General features: G+C 38.4%; 3 protein-coding genes across 4 annotated transcripts in view; all 3 read left to right on the top strand.

The window, feature by feature from the left end:
* The window catches only part of LOC143884095 (protein EXPORTIN 1A), a 42594-nt gene extending 41389 nt beyond the window's left edge, over positions 1–1205 (top strand). For both annotated transcript variants that reach the window (XR_013252733.1, XM_077387483.1), the window contains exon 32: positions 497–1205. Coding sequence is in view for 1 of the 2 variants with exons in the window: in XM_077387483.1 (XP_077243598.1) it covers positions 497–619 (123 nt within the window). In the remaining variant the exon portion in view is untranslated. The remainder of the gene's footprint in view (positions 1–496) is intronic.
* A 2242-nt stretch (positions 1206–3447) lies between these two features.
* Positions 3448–3919, top strand: LOC143882488 (15.4 kDa class V heat shock protein-like). The gene is made up of 2 exons (XM_077385965.1): positions 3448–3559; positions 3648–3919. Exons 1-2 carry the CDS (start codon positions 3448–3450, stop codon positions 3917–3919), a joined length of 384 nt encoding a protein of 127 aa, XP_077242080.1.
* A 3325-nt stretch (positions 3920–7244) lies between these two features.
* On the top strand, positions 7245–14873 carry LOC143884094 (purple acid phosphatase 18-like). The gene is made up of 5 exons (XM_077387482.1): positions 7245–7414; positions 12236–12913; positions 13467–13655; positions 13798–13886; positions 14412–14873. The coding sequence occupies exons 1-5, from the start codon at positions 7283–7285 to the stop codon at positions 14593–14595; spliced, it is 1272 nt and encodes a 423-aa protein (XP_077243597.1). The 5' UTR covers positions 7245–7282; the 3' UTR covers positions 14596–14873.
* Positions 14874–18258: the final 3385 nt, after the last annotated feature.

Raw genomic sequence — 18258 nt, 5'->3', positions numbered from 1 at the left:
TGATCAGGTTACTTGCATAAAACAGCATTTGCTCAGTCTTTTATCGCTCTAATTCTTTCACAAATTTTGAATAAATGACTACTCATTGATCCCTGGAACAAAATTAACATTTTATTGTAACATAGTTTCAAAACTCCTCCACGTCATCGTTGACTCCCATGAGTCGACTTCCTTTTACCTTGGCCGTGTTCTTGTCCGGGAGTCGACTTCCTTTTACCTTGGCCGCGTTCTTGTCCAATTCTGTATTTTTTCTCTACAAAGTCCATCAAAAGTACTTTGACTCGTGAGTTATGACCGCGTCAACCGAGTCCTCAGCTGCATCAACTGAGTATTCGACTTTCATGCCGAGTCGACTAGGATTTTCTTTGGCCATGTTTTGACTCGCATTCATATTTTGAAACACTGATTGCAACCATATCCTTAGTGTGAGAATACTTTCTTTCTTTATTTTTTGAGCTTGTAAATTTGGTTTTGAGTGTTCAACCCTCACCTGCAGGACAACAAAGATCTGTATGCTGAAGAAGCTGCAGTTCAGAGAGAAAGAGAACGCCAGCGGATGCTAACCATTCCTGGGCTTATTGCCCCGAGTGAGCTACAGGATGAGATGGTGGATTCGTAATTGACATCCTCGGGATGCTAATCTTCATCTTCTTCAAAATCTCGGCAGCGCTTCAGAGTGATAACCAGATTTTCGATAGAGGTGACTAGATAATCACCCAAAATTTCTTCTATTTTTGTTAAATTGGAGGGTTGTAAAGACGCCACCTCGGTGCAAGAGCTCTCTGGTGATAGTTGCAGGATGATGCTGTTGTTGGTCGAAGTAGAGGACAGCTCTTCGTCTGGGTAGAAAATACTAATATAGGGATAGTGGGTCATTTTTGGGCGATCTGGGATCCGGCATGTTTGTGAGTTGGTGCTTCCCCAGGGGCCACTTAGAATGATGATGTGTGTAGTGTATTCTAACTTAGGTGGGGTTTACAGAAATGGGTTTAGTTTCTGTTTAAACCTGTATTGTATTTTTGTGAGGGTTGAAATAGCTTCATCCATTTTTTTTCTCTATATTTTTTGTTCTGTTTTATTTCGATTGACCAAATAGCGTGGTTGAAGAACAATGTGTGAGCGGTGGAAAATGATATGTAGACAGTTTCTGCGCTGAGACATGTACAAGTGAAAACTTGCCATCTTCAAATATTCAATTTCTTCAAGTGGTGGTCCTTTTTTTTTTAATGAAACTTGAAAATGTATTTACAAAAAGTTTAATGCTTGCAGGAAATTTTGTGGGTGTTACTGTTTGCGGATGGTGATTTTCTGCGTAGTGGGATGTAATTTCCCAATTTTGTACTTGTCTTTTGCTTAGTCTCTGTTTCTTTTGACGTAAAAATGGAGTTACAATATGTTTTATGCTCATTTTTACAACATAAAACAAATTTTACATCCAATTTTAATCTGAAAGAAACGTAGCCTCACTGAAAAGTGCTAAGAGGGAGGAATGATAAACTGAAGCTCGCCCATGCAAAAAGCTCTGGAAAACGGTGCCCCGTTGGATTGAAGTCTTGTGCCAGCTCTCTAGAAAACCGGATTTTTGGGGCAACCAGCAGGACAGGCAGGAAAAAAATAACTATATATGGTAGAAGTGGCTGGGGATTGTAAAATCCTCTCGTTTCCCCTTAACTTTCCATGGGAATGTCAATTTTTCTGGAAACCAAATTGAGCCTATTAGGAAATATTGTGGTCTTTGAGTAGTCCAAAAGTCCTATTGAAACTGGCTGGACTTCCACAAAAAAGGAAGTGCTCTTTAGGAAATTCTCAAACTCAAAAGTTCAAAGAGCTGCTTAACTCTGATATATGGAGAATAAAAGATAACTTTGAACAACAAGAGCCTAAGTTTTCACTATGGTGATAGCAAGCTGGTGGGGATGACTGGCTATCCTTGTTTTCATTTCGACCTTTATTCTTAGATGAGATATTACCAAAACAAAATTGATGAACAGGGAACAACATAATTTGAAGACAAAATTATCCAAGCGAGATAGCCAATCCCAGATTCAGCTTATCAAAAAAGGGAAAATTACATATACACTCTTTGTGGTTTGGCCATTTTCCGCTTTAAACCCAGTGGTTTGGAAGTTACCAAAGACTCAACTTCCTGACATTTTTAAGTAGACCCCCTCCGTTGACGGTCCGTTAGTTTAACCTGATGGAATGCTAAAACTAACGATGGTTAATATTTTGAGGACAAAAATACCCTTTATCACTAGTTTTAAGCTATTTGCAAAGGGATTAGGGTTATGCCATTTCCCAATGTCGCCGCCTCCACGTCCGGCTACCGCCATCTCCACAGACAATGAAACCCCACCCCATGGCTACATCAAACTCACATTTCAAGAAAAAAATTGATATATAAAAAAAAAACCCTAAAATATTAGGGTTTATGTTCAAATCATGATAATGATGTGAATGAAGACAAATAAAACTCCTAAATCGAGGGTTTATGTTTATAAATATACAAGGGTTTGCATCAAACCCTAATTTTCAGTTTTAAAGTATGAAAACCCTAATTTCAGCTGAGGAAGACGAGGGCATAACAGTCATTTCCTCATTTCCGTCCACTCCGTCATGTTAAAAAAACCCACGGAAAGTTAGGGGATGTCGTTGGTAACTTCCAAACCACAAGGTTTAAAGCTGAAAATGGCCAAACCACATGGGGGTGTATATGTGATTTTCCCATCAAGAAATTTCTAGCCCCGAGTTGAAAAAGCCTGACCCAAATATAACTGGGTAGGAAAGGGCAACCAGATCCAATTGTTGGCACTACAAAAGTTGTAAATGGGGTGTTGAAAATTCCCAGCCCAAAAAAGGTATACCAAAAAGTCAGAACCCCTTTCAGTGCCCACAGATAAAAGTAATTTGAAAAGATAATAGAGAATCTAAGTATGTTTATTATTAGGGTTGGAAAAGTTAGGAAGGCCCAACATTGGAGAAATTGCATCTCAAATATATAAAGGGCAGTGAAATGACATATCTGAACGAAAATATAAAGGATATGTTCATATATTAGAACCCTACACTCGGATCTAGGACGCTCCATTGGATTTTGTGGCTAAGTCGAGATCAAGATCCAAAACAATTCTAAACCTTATTACACAGATCCAACGGTCATGGTTCAGTTCTAGCTATATTTCCCAAATCCTGTCCATTGATGTTCTGATCGTTTAGATCAATCGGATTTCCATTAACATGGTTTTCCTTTTTGAAGGGGCCACCTATACAAATGACGGGTTGGAGTCATCATACACGTCCACGTGTAGGTTCAAGATCAAGTGGGCCCCAAGGTTTTACCACCAAATTGTGACCAAGTAAAAGGATATTTTGGCAGTGCCCAACTTCCTCTAATAAAATATCAAAAGAGACCCCGATATTCATCCACAATTTCTTAAACACCATTAAATGGACCTCTCTGTAATTCGTCCATCTCCATATCCCTTCTTCATATCCCCACAAAACTACGTCCACTGGGCTGAAACACCCCAATCTCACCTCTTCTCTGTTGACCTCCCTGGTAATTTCCGACTTTTCTCCTACCCTTATCTGGGTTTTGTACTTTTGTAATCCTTGCTAGCTATATTTTAATTTTGGTGTCCTTACAGGTGTGAGAAAAGAGGAGATTAGAGTAGAACTCGAGGATTCACACTACCTGATAATCCGAACAGAACGTGATGAGGAGTCAACAGAGGCCATGAGGAAATTCATGAGAAAATTTCGCCTTCCTGAGAGAGTGAATCTAGATGGTATTTCTGCCACATATGAAAACGGGGTTTTGACTGTTACCGTTCCAAGATCATTTGTTAGATGGAATCTCCGAATCAATTCTTCTGATTTGATTCACAGTAACGGAAATCTTTCTGCACGTGCTGCTTGAAATTCGTGTAACTCTTAAGTTTTTCTTGTGTTGGTATTTTAGAATTTTAATTAGCTGGTGTATCTATTTTGTGGGAGATTATGATTTGAAGAAAACCCATGTTACGGTTGTGCAGAGTTTCTCTACTAATTAATGGATTCTCTTTAATTTCAAGAAAACCCATTTGAAATCAAAGATAGAAGGAAAAGGATAGCCCTCTAGGAGGATGCATCAGGCTATCTCTACTCTCTGTCACTTCCTAACAAATGAAAAGGCTAACAGGTTTTTTATTTTTTCCAAATGACATTGATAGAGGCCACTAATAAGGAATCAGAGTATGCAGCAAGATTCAAGGCCTTTTTTTAGGCTGCAGAAAAGGACAAGGAAAAGTGGGGTCTCGTGTATTTTAGACCTTTCCTCTTAAAATATCTATGATTTCTCTTCCACTCTTTAAAGACAACATTATGATTCAATGAATCAGGCCTCCCTGCTACTTATGAATTATCTTTGATTTGATGCCACCTTTTCTCTTTCCTCTCACATACGGACACGGAATGGGTACTCTGATTCCTGGAAACGGAATGGAAAAAAATTAAAAGAAAAAAAAAGAGACTAGAGCAGAATCAGAATACCACCTCTTGGGGTGGAAAACAAGTTCCAGCATTTTTCATCTTTATTCTGCCAGGCATTTCCCCCCTATAATTCTTCCCCGGTGTCAATTCTACCCTATTTGGTTTTTTTTTTTTTTTATCTATTATTATACAATGGTGGCTAAACCAGTTTCAGATTTAAAACCAGTTTCAGATTTAGGAAAGCGTGCTCTTGAGGTTTTGCAAATTGCAAAGGACGGAGCGCGAAGGTACTTATGCGAAGGAGGCTAGCAAATCCCCAAAAAAATACATTTATAATTGGAAATTGCTAGCATCCATAGCAAAAGGCATTTGTGACAACCAGCCACCTCGTGAATGAAAACAACACCTGTAATTTACAAAACTTAGTGGGGTTAAAGTTGGAAAGTTGGCCAAAAAATGGGTTTAATAAGATTTAAAACATCTTTGAAATGTTTTCCTCGAAAAAGCTTCTTTTTTTTGGGAAATGATAAATGAGCTCCTTTTCATCATATGGAACACCCAATTGCAGAGTGTACGTGGGAATCAAATCCGTTGAATCGTTCTGACGTGAATTACATCAGCCCCTCTGTAGTCATTGTTACACTGTTGCTTGCTGGGTGTGCCTAGTGATGAAAAGGTGCGCATTTATCATTTTCCTTGTAAAATTTTTAAACGGAGTGATAAAACGCATTTTAAAAAAGGGAAATGATTTATATGCTCCAATGTTTTGATAAACATGCGCTTCTATTTTTGTCTTGTAGTATTTAAAGGGCTGTCAGAGGAATATTACGGTTCTTAAGAAGCTACACGACAAAACATGTGGAGCGCATGTTTATCAAAACGTTGGAGCGCTGAAATCATTTTCCTAAAAAAATGCCATTTAAAATGAGGTTTTGCTAACTATGCACTGCTCATGACTAAAATCATTCTGAATATGGTTAGTATCACTTGGTTACTGTGTCTCTTTTAAGTTTTAACTACGACTGATATATATATATATATATATATGGTGAGGTTCCAAAATGGCCGGTCTAGATCTGTATGTATATTTTAGTGGGGCCCACTTTATTGGATGATCCAAACCGTTCAATTGTTGAGCTGCAATCCATAAATCATCTCCATATGATGATCCTAACCCTTATAGGCGTTTCTATTATGTGGAGTCCCTATACTGATCCGAGGGTTAGGATCATCATCATATGGAGATGATCTACGAGGTACAACCTATTTACGCTTAAATCAAGTGTGAACTCGTCATACTTCACTTCCCAAACGAAGTGTGAACATGTGTACTTTTTGAAACATACTAAATGAAGGAAGTGTGAACATGTTAATACTTTGACATACTCGTTCTTCTGAAAAGGACAAACATTCTCACATGACTGAGTACACTATTACAGAATTAAGATAAGCCATAGTTTAAAAGGCAAGGTTGGAACCCGATGACCTCGTTCTGCAATCTAATTATGAAAATACCATTATTTTTCTTTGCCCGAAATACCCTTACCAATCAATATATGCCGATGAATGCACACTATAGAAAGCCAAACCGATGATTTTTTTTAAGGGAGCGTTGGATCTATTTTGGGTTGCAATTTTCCTTAAAAATAAGGAGCATTTTGGATTTTATAAAAAAAAATATCTATGGCCCAAAATTTAGGTTTTTGGACCTCCACTTTTGCCTTGTTCATGTGATTTGGATCCGTTGATGAGAATGACGACCCTAAGGCGGGTCAAATGGCATCGAGATCACCTTGATAAGATGATCCTAGGTCCTTGCTCCATCATTCCTCATTTAGGGTTCCACCAAGAAAAACATAATTGTTGATTTTTGTAGACTTTTTTTAATGTATGAGTGGCCTATTTGGGAGGGACTAATGATGGATAGTATATCGATGATCTTCATGTTTACAACCCCAAATATGAATTGCACATCGCCTCATGCATTGACTTTTAAATTATATCACAATTATTATTTTGTATAAAAATCAATTTCCAAATGGGCGCCTTTATCAATTCCATGGCACTTGCATTGGGGACTTTTGGAGAGGATGAAAATGCCGCATTAGTAGATGAAACATAGATGGCTCATCAGGTGATTAACAATATCCCACTTATTGTAAGAAGGTAGTGTTGTCTTACGCGTGCGTGATTGGCTAATATTAGAGATTATAAGGTTCTGGGTTGGAGATGAAAAAGTCTCTCCAACGAGTTGTTGCATATGAGCAAGGTGCCACCAATGAAATTTAAATCCGATAAAATCTAGACAAATCATTTTTGTATGAAAACTGAAAGTATACACCCATTTGAAAACAAAAGTGTTTCCAATGGAAGACCAGCACCCTAACTAAAACCATGTTGGTCGCCTCAAACTATTCAATAAGATCAACGGTCTTGATCTCATGCCCCCAAGCCCGCTTGTAGAATCCAAAAAAATCTCTTTTACAAGCGGTTAATGATGGCTCAAAAATAAATAAATTTCGACATATTATTTAGGACTATAGGCAATTTGGCACAAAGCCATTTTGAGGCGACTCTTTTTCAATATAGAGGAGCCACATCATGGCTGAATTCGTCTTATTCATTTAATTCTTATGAGGGGCAATTTCGTCATTTTACCAAATCTAATACAAAAGCCGCATTTCGAAGGGGTGTTTTCGGTAGTTTGATGAAGACCTAAAGGGTATTTTTGGTATTTCGGGAACCTCAAGATGAATATAAGCCCAAACCAGCATTCCAGTGAAATCCATCGTGCTGACAATAGGGGAAAAAAATGAAGCTTAAGATCGTTTTAATGGCTATTTTTCTGATCTCTGCAACATCCATGGCGGAATATGTTCGCCCAAAGCCTCGAAAAACCCTAACTTTCCCGTGGAAGCCGAGGCATTCTTCTTATCCTCAACAGGTAAAAGCTTCTCTTCTCCGCTGATCTTTGTTTCCCTAAGCCGTAATTGTTCTTTCTAGGGTTTCACTTTCCAATTTTTCTATTAATCTCTGTTTTTAACGCTTTTCTCCTGTTGGAATGAAAGATCTGGATCATTTCTTGACGTTTTCTTTTTTGTATGATCGGATGTCAACCTATTGTTGAGATCTCGATGCATTTCTCGATTTATGATACACTTTTTCTTAATTTAGTTGCATTTCAGATAATCGTGTTTTATTAGTGAAATGTGTTTGGATTGTTTTATGAACTGGAGAAGTTCAATTCGATTAGTGGCTAGTTTGATATCTGATATTTGATGTCTTGTTTATGATGGAGAAGTATTTTATAATAAATCTGCATTTTCCATGATTATATTAATTTGTTAATTTTTCCTGTTCCTGTTCAACCTGGAATTCACATTAAGTAAATACTTATGACGGCAAGAGGAGGGGCTAGAGAGGGATGTAGGCATCTTGGTCCAATGACGTAAATCTTAGTGTTCGTCTTGTTTTCTTATTTTACTTTTTCGTTTATTTGTGCAAGGTTGGATCTGATTTGTCCGGTGGATTTTCTCAACAGATACTTTGGAGTAGAATAGGCAAATATGTTGCAAATCAATTCATCTTTCTTATGTTGTAGGATAAATATGTATTTTCCATAGTTATGTGTATATATACACTGTATATAGAGTAGTGGGAAACCCCGTGCGATGCACTGCATCGGGGCGACAAAGAAAAAAGTAGATAGATGAGAGGGATAGAGGGCAAAAGACCAAATCCATGAAAAATCTCATCTCGGTACCAAATAATGTAGAATTTTTTATGATAAGATAATAATTATACATATGAATAAAAAATACATAAACTGGTGGTATGACTTGTGGCAATTTTTTCTTTTTTTTCTTTTTTTGGAATGGTAATAACATATTCATTCAAGAGAAGCTAAGACCGAGGAGGTCTACACAAGAGTGATAAGAGAGAATTAAAAAAAAACACAAAAATACAGAAGAAAACCCCTATGGGGCAAGGAAAATGCGGTCAAGGAGGGAGGAAATCAAAGAGTTCCACCTCCGCCCTCGACACACCCTCTCTAGCTAGTCTATCGGCAACCTCATTTGCCGGCCTCCTAATGTGAACGAAGGAAATATTAGGTCTGCCCACCCTATCCCGAATCTCGTAAAAAATGGGGCAAATCTCCGAGGGTATGAATGGGAACCTTCAAGCGATCTTACATTAAGCAAGCCTTCAATCACCACATTATTGAGGTCAATATTTTCCAGGAACTTTATTCCTTGGTAAATAGCCCGCACTTCCTCTTCATTGGCATCTGCAATACCAATGGGCCCGGAAAATACCCAACGCACAATGCCATGCTCATCCCTTAGAACTCCTCCAGTACGTGAAGGTCTAGGGTTCCCCAAGCTAGATTCATCAAAATTCAGTTTCAAGAATCCAGAACCAGGTGGCTCCCAATTTTGGGCAATCTTGGGTTCCCTTACCGAATATTGCAGATCTCTTTCCATCCATGACTAAGGCAAATATGCATGCATTAAACATTTCATCATAAATATAAAAAATGGGCCTGATATAGAGTTGGAACCCAGAAGTCCATAACTGCTACATAATGCAATAGAATGTGACACTAAGGTAGGAAGACCAGCTGCTTAGAAGATCACATTCGTGCTTGCCATATGCTGTTAATTGACCACTATGCCCTATGCATTTGTCAAGAAAATATGTTGATCCCATATTCCTTCATTGCAAAGTGGCAACTGAGATATGGGGCAGTCTGCTTAGTAGATTTGGTATGTCGTGCGTTTGCCCATCCAAGCTTTGGGATCTCTTGGAGTGTTGGTCCTCTGCTCCATGGCCAAAGAAAAGAAAGATTCTTTAGTGTTTATCATTGCTAGTTGTAATCTGGGTATTATGGAAGGAAAGAAACGCCAGAGTGTTCAGAGGAATGGTAAGGAGCCCCCACCTCTTATTCGGGAAGGTGATAGCCCTTGTTATATCTTGTGCGGATCTGCCCGCTTTCCGGTTTGGCTCTGCTTATGATTTATGCTATGGATGCAGGGTGATATGTGCTAGCTCGGAGCCTTCTTCAGTGCAAATGCCACAGTGGGAATCCTCGAGTCCTGGATTCCTGAAGCTTAACTTTGATGGTTCTAGCTTGGGAAACCCGGGTTCAGCCAGGGTAGGCGGAGTGCTAAGAGACGTTCATGAGCTATGGTGTGGGCCTTCTCAGGGCCCATTGGCGTCACGAATTTGAATGAAGCAAAGGTTAGAGTGGTGATTCAGGGTCTTAGGTTTCTCGACACTTCCCTCATGGATCGAGTGATTGTAGAGAGAGAGAGAGAGAGAGAGAGAGAGAGAGAGAGAGAGAGAGAGAGAGAGAGAGAGAGAGAGAGAGAGAGACTCTCTATCATTGTCATCAGATGGCGGAGGGGGAGTCATCCCATTCCCTGGAGATTCACTCAGTGGTTTGATGAGATCCAAGAAAGAGTGGGGAGCTCATCCATTTCATTCTAGCACGTCAGAAGATAGGCTAATAGTGAATTGGATAGAATGGCTAGATTAGGAACATTGACGGAGAGAAATAGACGAAAGGGGATAGAAGAAGAAGAAGAGAATAGAAGGAGAAGAATAGAAGAAGAATAAGAAGAGAAGAAGAGACGAAATTGGGGGAGAAGAGAAGAATATGAGAGGAGGAGGAGAAGAGAAGAATATGAGAGGAGGAGGAGAAGAAGAAAACAGTAGAGGGAGAATCAATCTTTATTCAATATCAATCAAAGTTACAAAATAAATTGTAAAGAGGCCTATATATAGGCAAATAAACAACCTAGGAAATAGTAACCTACTAAAACATGAACTCTTAAAGAAGCCTACTAAAATAAGAACTTAAATAACCAAATGACTAAAATACCCCTAATAAAATACTAATTGGCAAATATGCCACTTATTTAGGCCTAATATTTGCATCATTCTCCCCCAGTTGAAAAGAACTCGCCCTCGAGTTCTAGTCCGCCTGGGTCAAATATGAAAATAATCCAATAAAGCAGAACGAGGCGCAATCCGTCTGAAGCAATCCTGATGGCTAATGCTCGAGACAGCAATGAAAGTGGTCTGAAAGGCTGGCGGTGGAATATGGAAGAAAACATCCATGCAAAATCATCAAAATACAAGTCTTTCGTGAGAATCAGGGAAGCTGGGAAGATGGCAATGTACCCGTCATGGATCGGCGTGATCGGCAAAACAGCTATGGGTGGTACCGATCGGTGAACATCCTCCACATAATCAACATCAACTGGTAGCTCAGTAGGCCCTTGATCGGCAAATATGCCACTTATTTAGGCCTAATATTTGCATCAGATAGGCTAGAGTTTTTTTGACTTCCACCCCCCTCCTTGAGTCTTTCTCATGCTATTGTTCATAGGAGAGAGAGAGAGACCTTATTCATCACCATCGAAAACATAAGGAACATAGGAGACATTTTGGAAGGGAAAAGGATGGGGAAGAATGCCGGCCTATAGAATTCACATGTAGCATATTGGACGAAGGGGAGGGATGACACGGTACCGTGCTGCATTTCTTAGTGGAAGGCTGGCAAATGAAATGATTTTTTTCTTGGTTTTATACGGGATATGCACGATTTTTAGGAGGAAGTATGGTAAATGGGATTCGAGAGAAAATCCTGGAGAAACGAACGTGGTTTGTGCCTTTTTGGAGTTTTTATTTTTTATTTTTCTTTTTTGCCTTCATTGCCATGCATATTGCCACATTGGATTTGGTGGAAGGAGAGCCTTCCCACATGGGTGTGAACAGTAAAACTCCTCTCCCTCCCTCCCCCCCCCCCCCTCTCTCTCTCTCTCTCTCTATATATATATATATATATATATATATATATATATATATATATATATATATATATATATATGAGAAAAGAGTTCCTACACCCTAGTGTAAATAATTTATCTACACCCTAGCTTAAAATACAGTGGGGGTCACATTGTTTGGGATCCAAAGCATTCATATAATATAAAACGCAGAATTTATCTAGGAACCCAGGGCGGTACCTTAACTTTTATTAATAAGAAGAAACATTTTCCTTGATTATATTAATTTTTTTATTTTCCTGTTTATGCTCAACTTGGAATTTGCAATAATTGTGTTTTCCATGATTATATTAATTCATTAATTTTCCGGTTTCTTTGCTCAACCTGGAATTCACATCAAGTAAATACTTCTAGTTATTTGGTTATCTATAGCCTCACCAGAGAAGAATTGTAAGGATACTTTGGAGTAGAGTAATTAAATATTTTGTAAAATTAATTCATCTTTCTATGAAGCACGTATTTTATTTTCAAGTCATGCAATGCAAGATAAAAAAATGTACTTATCTCCAAGTCTAAATCATGTGTGAAAGAACTTTGACTGCAAATTATTTACATATTTCTTAGATGCCCTACGGACTATCTTTATGTAAAATCGTTGGTCCATACTTCATCTTTATGTAGCATGGAAGATTGAAGCTCCAAACAATTGAGGTTTATCTTTCAGTGCCATATAATATAGTAAACTTCCTTTCCAAGAAGAATTCTGTACTGAATAGAAACGGCAAACACCATTCAAAAGAGATAAACTATTACACCTGTTGGGTCAACCATTTGAAAGATAAAATGATTGAAATTCTGGATCTTATAGTACGTGAATGGCACTTATAGTACATATCTTATGATTCGTTTCCATTATGGATCATCAAATTTCTATCTTAATTCACTGGAAACATGCGTAAGGGCTTTTGCAGGTTCACATTTCTTTGGCGGGGGATAAACAAATGCGAATCACATGGATCACGGATGATGATGATGACGATGATTCCCCTTCAGTTGTCGAATATGGAACATCACCTGGAAAATACACGTCGTCATCTCAAGGAGAAAGCACATCCTACAGTTACTTATTCTACAGTTCTGGAACGATACATCATGTTGTCATTGGACCTCTGGAAGATGACACAATTTACTTTTATCGATGCGGGGGACTAGGTCCAGAGTTCAACCTCAAGACCCCTCCCTCTCAATTCCCAATTACTTTTGCTGTGGCCGGTGATCTTGGTCAATCCGGCTGGACTTCATCAACTCTAGACCATATAGGCAAGTGCAAATACGATGTACATATGCTCCCTGGAGACCTCTCCTATGCTGATTACATGCAACACCTGTGGGACTCGTTTGGCGAGCTGGTGCAACCACTTGCAAGTGCAAGACCATGGATGGTAACTGAAGGGAACCATGAAAAAGAGAACATACCTTTAATTAAAGCTGGGTTTGAATCCTATAATGCACGGTGGAAGATGCCTTTTGAAGAGAGCGGATCCAGTTCAAATTTGTATTACTCCTTTGAAGTTGCAGGAGTGCATATTGTCATGCTTGGTTCTTATGCAGATTATGATGAGTACTCAGATCAGTATAGTTGGCTTAAGGTTAGTTCTTTATTGTGGAGCCAAGTTATCTATGATCCTTTACTTGACCACATTCAAGTATGGATTTCTATGGTACTTGGGGTTTACCTGTTTTCTAAAAAGTAACATGAATAGATTAATTTTTCTGAAGGTCAATTACTGTTTTCTGCATGATGGAATTTTTTTTTTGTTTCTTTCTTCCAAAATTTCTTGATGGGCACTGAACTAACCGAATGATGCCTACAAAGTCTTGCAACATTGATCTGTTGCTGAGGTTTTATGGTTAGTTTTTTAGTAGATGAGCTAGGTCCAAAGAAACAAAGTTTTGGAATTCTGATACTCACATATAAAATATTTGGAATTCAAAATTGGGCCATTTTAGTATGGTTGTCATGCCATTACAACACTTAAAAATCTGCAGATATGTTCAGACAAAGAAATTAGCTGTCATTTCATTTAAACACCAGTGACATGTTTTCACAAATTTTTTATGAACCATGAGCTACAAAAGATGAGAAATGAATCTTCATTTTTTCCATATGCTAGAAGTATTCTTCTGTGCTTGGTTTTGTAGGCCGATCTCTCGAAGGTAAACCGTCAAAGGACACCCTGGCTGCTAGTGTTTTTTCATGTGCCGTGGTATAACAGTAACAGAGCTCATCAAGGTGAAGGAAACAAGATGATGGCTTCCATGGAGCCATTGCTTTATGAGGCCAGTGTGGATATTGTACTTGCTGGCCATGTACATGCTTATGAGCGCTCGGTAATCCAGCACTGTTGCGGACTATAGTTTTTGGATTCTCTCTCTCTCTCTCTCTCTCTCTTTTCTTTAAAAAAAAAAAAAAAAAAAAAAAACTCTATAGGGCTTACTTACAATATGGTGCATTTTTTGTTTGCATTATCAGAAACGCGTCAACAATGGAAAAGTAGATCCTTGCGGTCCTGTCCACATTACCATCGGTGATGGAGGTAACAGGGAAGGTTTAGCTCAAAGGTAAGACTCTCCTTATTTACCTAGCACATGTTTATTTGGTCAGGTAGGAAATGAGAAGTTTTTTTCTGTTTATTTGATCTCTTAATGAAGAAACCGCCAAATCTTGCTTTTAGATTTTGCCCAGATTCCACCAATCTCCAACATACTCCAGTGGTTTGATTGGGGTCAAGATTTTGCCCAGATTCCTGATTCTAGTCAATAACTCAATTCAGACCAGAACTCTTCAAGTTCTCTCTTAAGTTCTTTGGGTGGAAACTCATAACTCTCCTGTTAGTGAAACCCTAGAAGGCACAAAACTTCAACAACAACAGCAAAAAAACAGTGGGTGTCATTACAGATGACAAGGACCCTGTTATCATTCAACCTTTTTTACACCTTATGAAATCACAATTTTGCAAATGAACGAGGTCATTTTCCATTTTCCAAGTGAATTGGAAAGGTACCTATGTATGTGTTTTAGAGTTCAGGACATCACATAATATATTGTCGATCAGGCTTCTTATCTAGTGATGAATGAATTGGCAGTTACATTCAACCAAAGCCAGATTGGTCTGTCTTTCGAGAAGCGAGTTTCGGTCACGGTGAACTCAAGATTGTGAATTCAACTCACGCATTCTGGAGCTGGCATAGGAACGACGACGATGAGCCAGTACAGTCAGATCGGGTGTGGATAAATTCATTGGCCAGTACTAGGTGTGTTGCTAATTAGAAGCCCATGACCGGGAGGGTCTTCATGGCTCCTTAGAACAGGCCTTTCTGGTTCTGTTGGTAAAAGCTCTGCAAGGATATAATGCTATGTAAATATACATGATAAACACATCAGGAGACCTTATATTTGAGTGGTTTCTTGATGTTGTTTGAAGAGAAGTAATATATACTGTTCTGCTTCCACTTTGAGCTAGTGAATGAAGTACTGGAATCAAGGAAGTAGCATTGTTTGCATTTTGAACCTATCTGTATGAATGCAAGAATGGGATTTTCATCTTTGATTTCTTCTTAATGGGATCTAAAATATATCTGTTAAAAAGCTGTACACATTGGATGAAGTAAGCGATATTTGAAATTTGTCCAAGCATATTACAGATAACTTGGTCAGTAGTTTCTGCTTGCAGTCCACTGTATTTTATTTGTTATGTTCTTACTGAAATTAAGGAAATGTTTTGGATTTGCTTATCTCATTTTTTCCATTGAAATAACCAAGTTTAATTGCTTATGGCAGGCCTTATTTTTTCCAACTATGATGTACTAAGAAATGATGATTATTGGTAAGAAATGCGGTACTAACCCTTTTTTAGAACACTACCTTTGTCTTTTGGTTTGCATGTTACAAAAACATGAATAAGGCTTTGTTTGGCCACCATGAAAAATTGTGTGCAAAATGATTGGGAGATGCAGAGACTACTAAGGTTAGGAGTGAGGGGAGCATGAAAAGGCCCTGAAAACCGGGAAAATTGAAAACCAATTCTTAATATTTTTTCACTAGTATTTAGGGATTTTTGATGCGATCTCTACTAGTTTAGGAATTTTCTTTTCACTAGACTTTTCACAAGTTATTAAAAAAAACTTAATTCTCTCCCTCCCCTTTCTTCTTTTATACTCTCATACAACTGGGTCCACAAATATTCCATGGAATAATTTTTCATGGTTGCCAAACATGGCCTAAATGTTGGTTTATATTGTGGGAGGGATAAGGAGAGTGGGTAAAGGAGAGATTTGAGAGGGCAGGAGAGGTGAAAAAGTGCTAAAAAAACAGAGAAAAGATAAATCACATCTTGAATAGTTTTTTTTTCCTTTGTTTTTAGCCATCCCTCAACCTCTCATAATTGAGACATTGAGGCCTTCTCACGTCTCCATCTCCCGCCCTCCCTCACCACCGTTGAATTAACTAATTTTCCATGGAAAAAACAATCATGGTTGTTAAAAATGACCTAATGTTGTCATGTTTCAGACGTTTGGGACATACCTTATGTAAACATGTCATGTTTATCTTCTATGAGACGTTTGGCCACATGGTCGGGTTTATTTTACAAAACGTACTCGTTCCTTTGTTGGGCCACAGCATAAATAGGTCTTGTACCAAAAAATAAACATTTTCATAGAATCATGTACGGCCCAATTGATAATAATTCTATGAAAATGTGTTTATTTTAAGGGCAGTGCTATTCCTCCCTCTGATGGCTATTTCTCCCCGCTAACGATTTCTGTTAAAGGGGGGAAATAGCGAATTGGGGGCCGGGGGGGGGGGGGGGGGGGATACCAATTCCCTATTTTAAATCTCTGCAATGTTTTTTCAAAAATCTCTTTGAAGATTTGCTGGATTCAAAAAATTATGGTGTTGAATTTACAAATTTAAATGGAATCAGAGGTCTACAAATGACACCAGGGCGGAATTAAAGGGGGAGGATGACGGAATCTGTTTCCTGCCCCAAGAGGTGGTACTTTGATTCTGCACAGGTCGGAATGAGATTTTTATTGAACTTTTTTCATTAATTTTTTTCTATTCCATTTCCGGGAGAATCAGAATAGGAAACAATTAGGATGCCGATTCCTGATTCCGGCATTCCAAACACAGCCTTAGTGCATCCAATCCATGAGTCTCTTTAGCCACATCAATTGGCATGAATGCCAATTAGACAATAGAGACGGTTTCTACACTGAACTTCTGTGTGTAGTTCACAGAGATGGAGTCATTCAAAGTCATGAGTTTTTCCACTTCAGTTGGGTTGAAACTAGAAACATGCAGTATTTTTTTCTCTGGAAAACTAGGTGCTTTCACAAGGCAGAGGCAATTTAACAGAGAACTTATCAACATTACTTCTTTAAGTAACAGTTGGTAAATTTTGGCATTGAAAAGATTCATGAATAAACAGATCATAGTTAAGCTCAGTTTGGTGAAAATTTTCCTTTTCTAGCATTTGGGATGTGTAGGAAGTTCCCAATTCCAGGAGTAGTTACTGACCTCAAAATTAAAGAACAATTTTAAGTCCAATAATCAGTTTTGGACTCAAAATCAATCCTCAAAATCCAAAACCAACATGGCCTTAATTTTGTTGAGAATTGACTTTACATCTATTTCACATGTTGATTCCAACCATTGCATATGGGGCTCTTTATAAATTAGCTAAATGAAGTGCATCTATTTCACACATTACATGAGCCAAAAAGTCTTGAAGTAATAAGATGTAAAGGGTTGCTGAGTCCCTGTCATACTAAATTCAAATAGAACATAGTTTATGTAATGGAAAGAAAATGCGATGCCGCATATTACCCAGTTTTTCTTTAAAAATAGAAAGGAAAGGAAAGGAAACTTACAAATTGAATGGCAACTCCTAAAAAGAAGTTGGAGGCGTGACATGATGCTTTCGTCCTCCCACTCCAACATTTGAGGAGCTAAAGAGTTGATGTTCTCCAATGTATAAGCAAGGGAATACTGAGGAGCTAAAGAGTTGATGTTTGTGGTGGAAAGGAAACTTACAAATTGAATGACTATGAATATGTTTAGATTGGAGTTATTAAGAGATCAGATTGTGATGGATGAGCACTTTGGGCAGATCATGGCAGCAATTGATACTGATAGTAATCTGAATAGGACTAATATTGGTCAGGTGATGGTTGGATTCCTCGTCTTCTATTGAACAACATGGTTGTTTTGACACTGTCAGAACCTCATCAGTCTCAGAATCTCCTCAGTCTCATGGCGGTTAGATGAACACGAGGGAACCTCATCCAGTTGTCCCCAATTCCTCAAGCTCAACTCCCTGTTTAAACTATATTAAATGCAGATAGACCCAATAATATATCAAATGCAAGCTCAACTTCCTATTGGATGAAAAATGGTGAGATTTTATTCACATTACAGATAGACCTAACAATATATTAAATGCAAAAAACGCATTATTTTGATGCTAATAAATCCAGGAAATGGCTAAAATACAGTGGTAACAAAGCTCTGAAGAAACAACATTGTTTCCATTTCAAAAGAAAAGAAAAGAACAATGCTCTGAGAGAAATTAATCTTCAAAGGAAGCTTGCGTCAGCGTCAACATAGACGACCTGGAGGAGCTATGGATAGGGATGATCGACAGATCTGCTAGGTGAAGGAGCCACTCGATGGTCCGATTATCGAATTTGTGGCTGCGAATCGGATCAGCAGTCGGGGGTGTATCTTCAGGGTTGCGGCGGACAACAGAGACATAATCTTCTATCCAAATGGAGAAGAGGGTGAGGGGAAGAAGTGATGGAAAATATCAATGGATTATCAAGTCTACCCGCATGATATCAATGTACTTACGTTGGGATTTCAATTATGTCCTCTTAGGAAAAGAGTACCTGCAAGAAAGGGAATGCAAAAGGCAGAACTCATTATTAGATA

This window comes from Tasmannia lanceolata, unplaced genomic scaffold, assembly GCF_043159265.1.
Source record: "Tasmannia lanceolata isolate RefF3 unplaced genomic scaffold, GAP_Taslan_0.1 ptg000008l, whole genome shotgun sequence".
Classification (NCBI taxonomy): Eukaryota; Viridiplantae; Streptophyta; class Magnoliopsida; order Canellales; family Winteraceae; genus Tasmannia; species Tasmannia lanceolata.
The sequence above is the reverse complement of the archived record's forward strand: the minus strand, read 5'-3'. Positions and strand labels throughout refer to the sequence as shown.

What these genes read in the sequence shown, in the direction of transcription:
- LOC143882488 (XM_077385965.1), top strand. Translation starts at nt 3,448, where the DNA reads ATGGACCTCTCTGTAATTCGTCCATCTCCATATCCCTTCTTCATATCC. An exon ending in CTTCTCTGTTGACCTCCCTG is followed by an intron (nt 3,560 to 3,647) that starts GTAATTTCCGAC and finishes GTGTCCTTACAG; the next exon opens with GTGTGAGAAAAGAGGAGATT.
- LOC143884094 (XM_077387482.1), top strand. Translation starts at nt 7,283, where the DNA reads ATGAAGCTTAAGATCGTTTTAATGGCTATTTTTCTGATCTCTGCAACA. An exon ending in ATTCTTCTTATCCTCAACAG is followed by an intron (nt 7,415 to 12,235) that starts GTAAAAGCTTCT and finishes GGGCTTTTGCAG; the next exon opens with GTTCACATTTCTTTGGCGGG. An exon ending in AGGGAAGGTTTAGCTCAAAG is followed by an intron (nt 13,887 to 14,411) that starts GTAAGACTCTCC and finishes ATGAATTGGCAG; the next exon opens with TTACATTCAACCAAAGCCAG.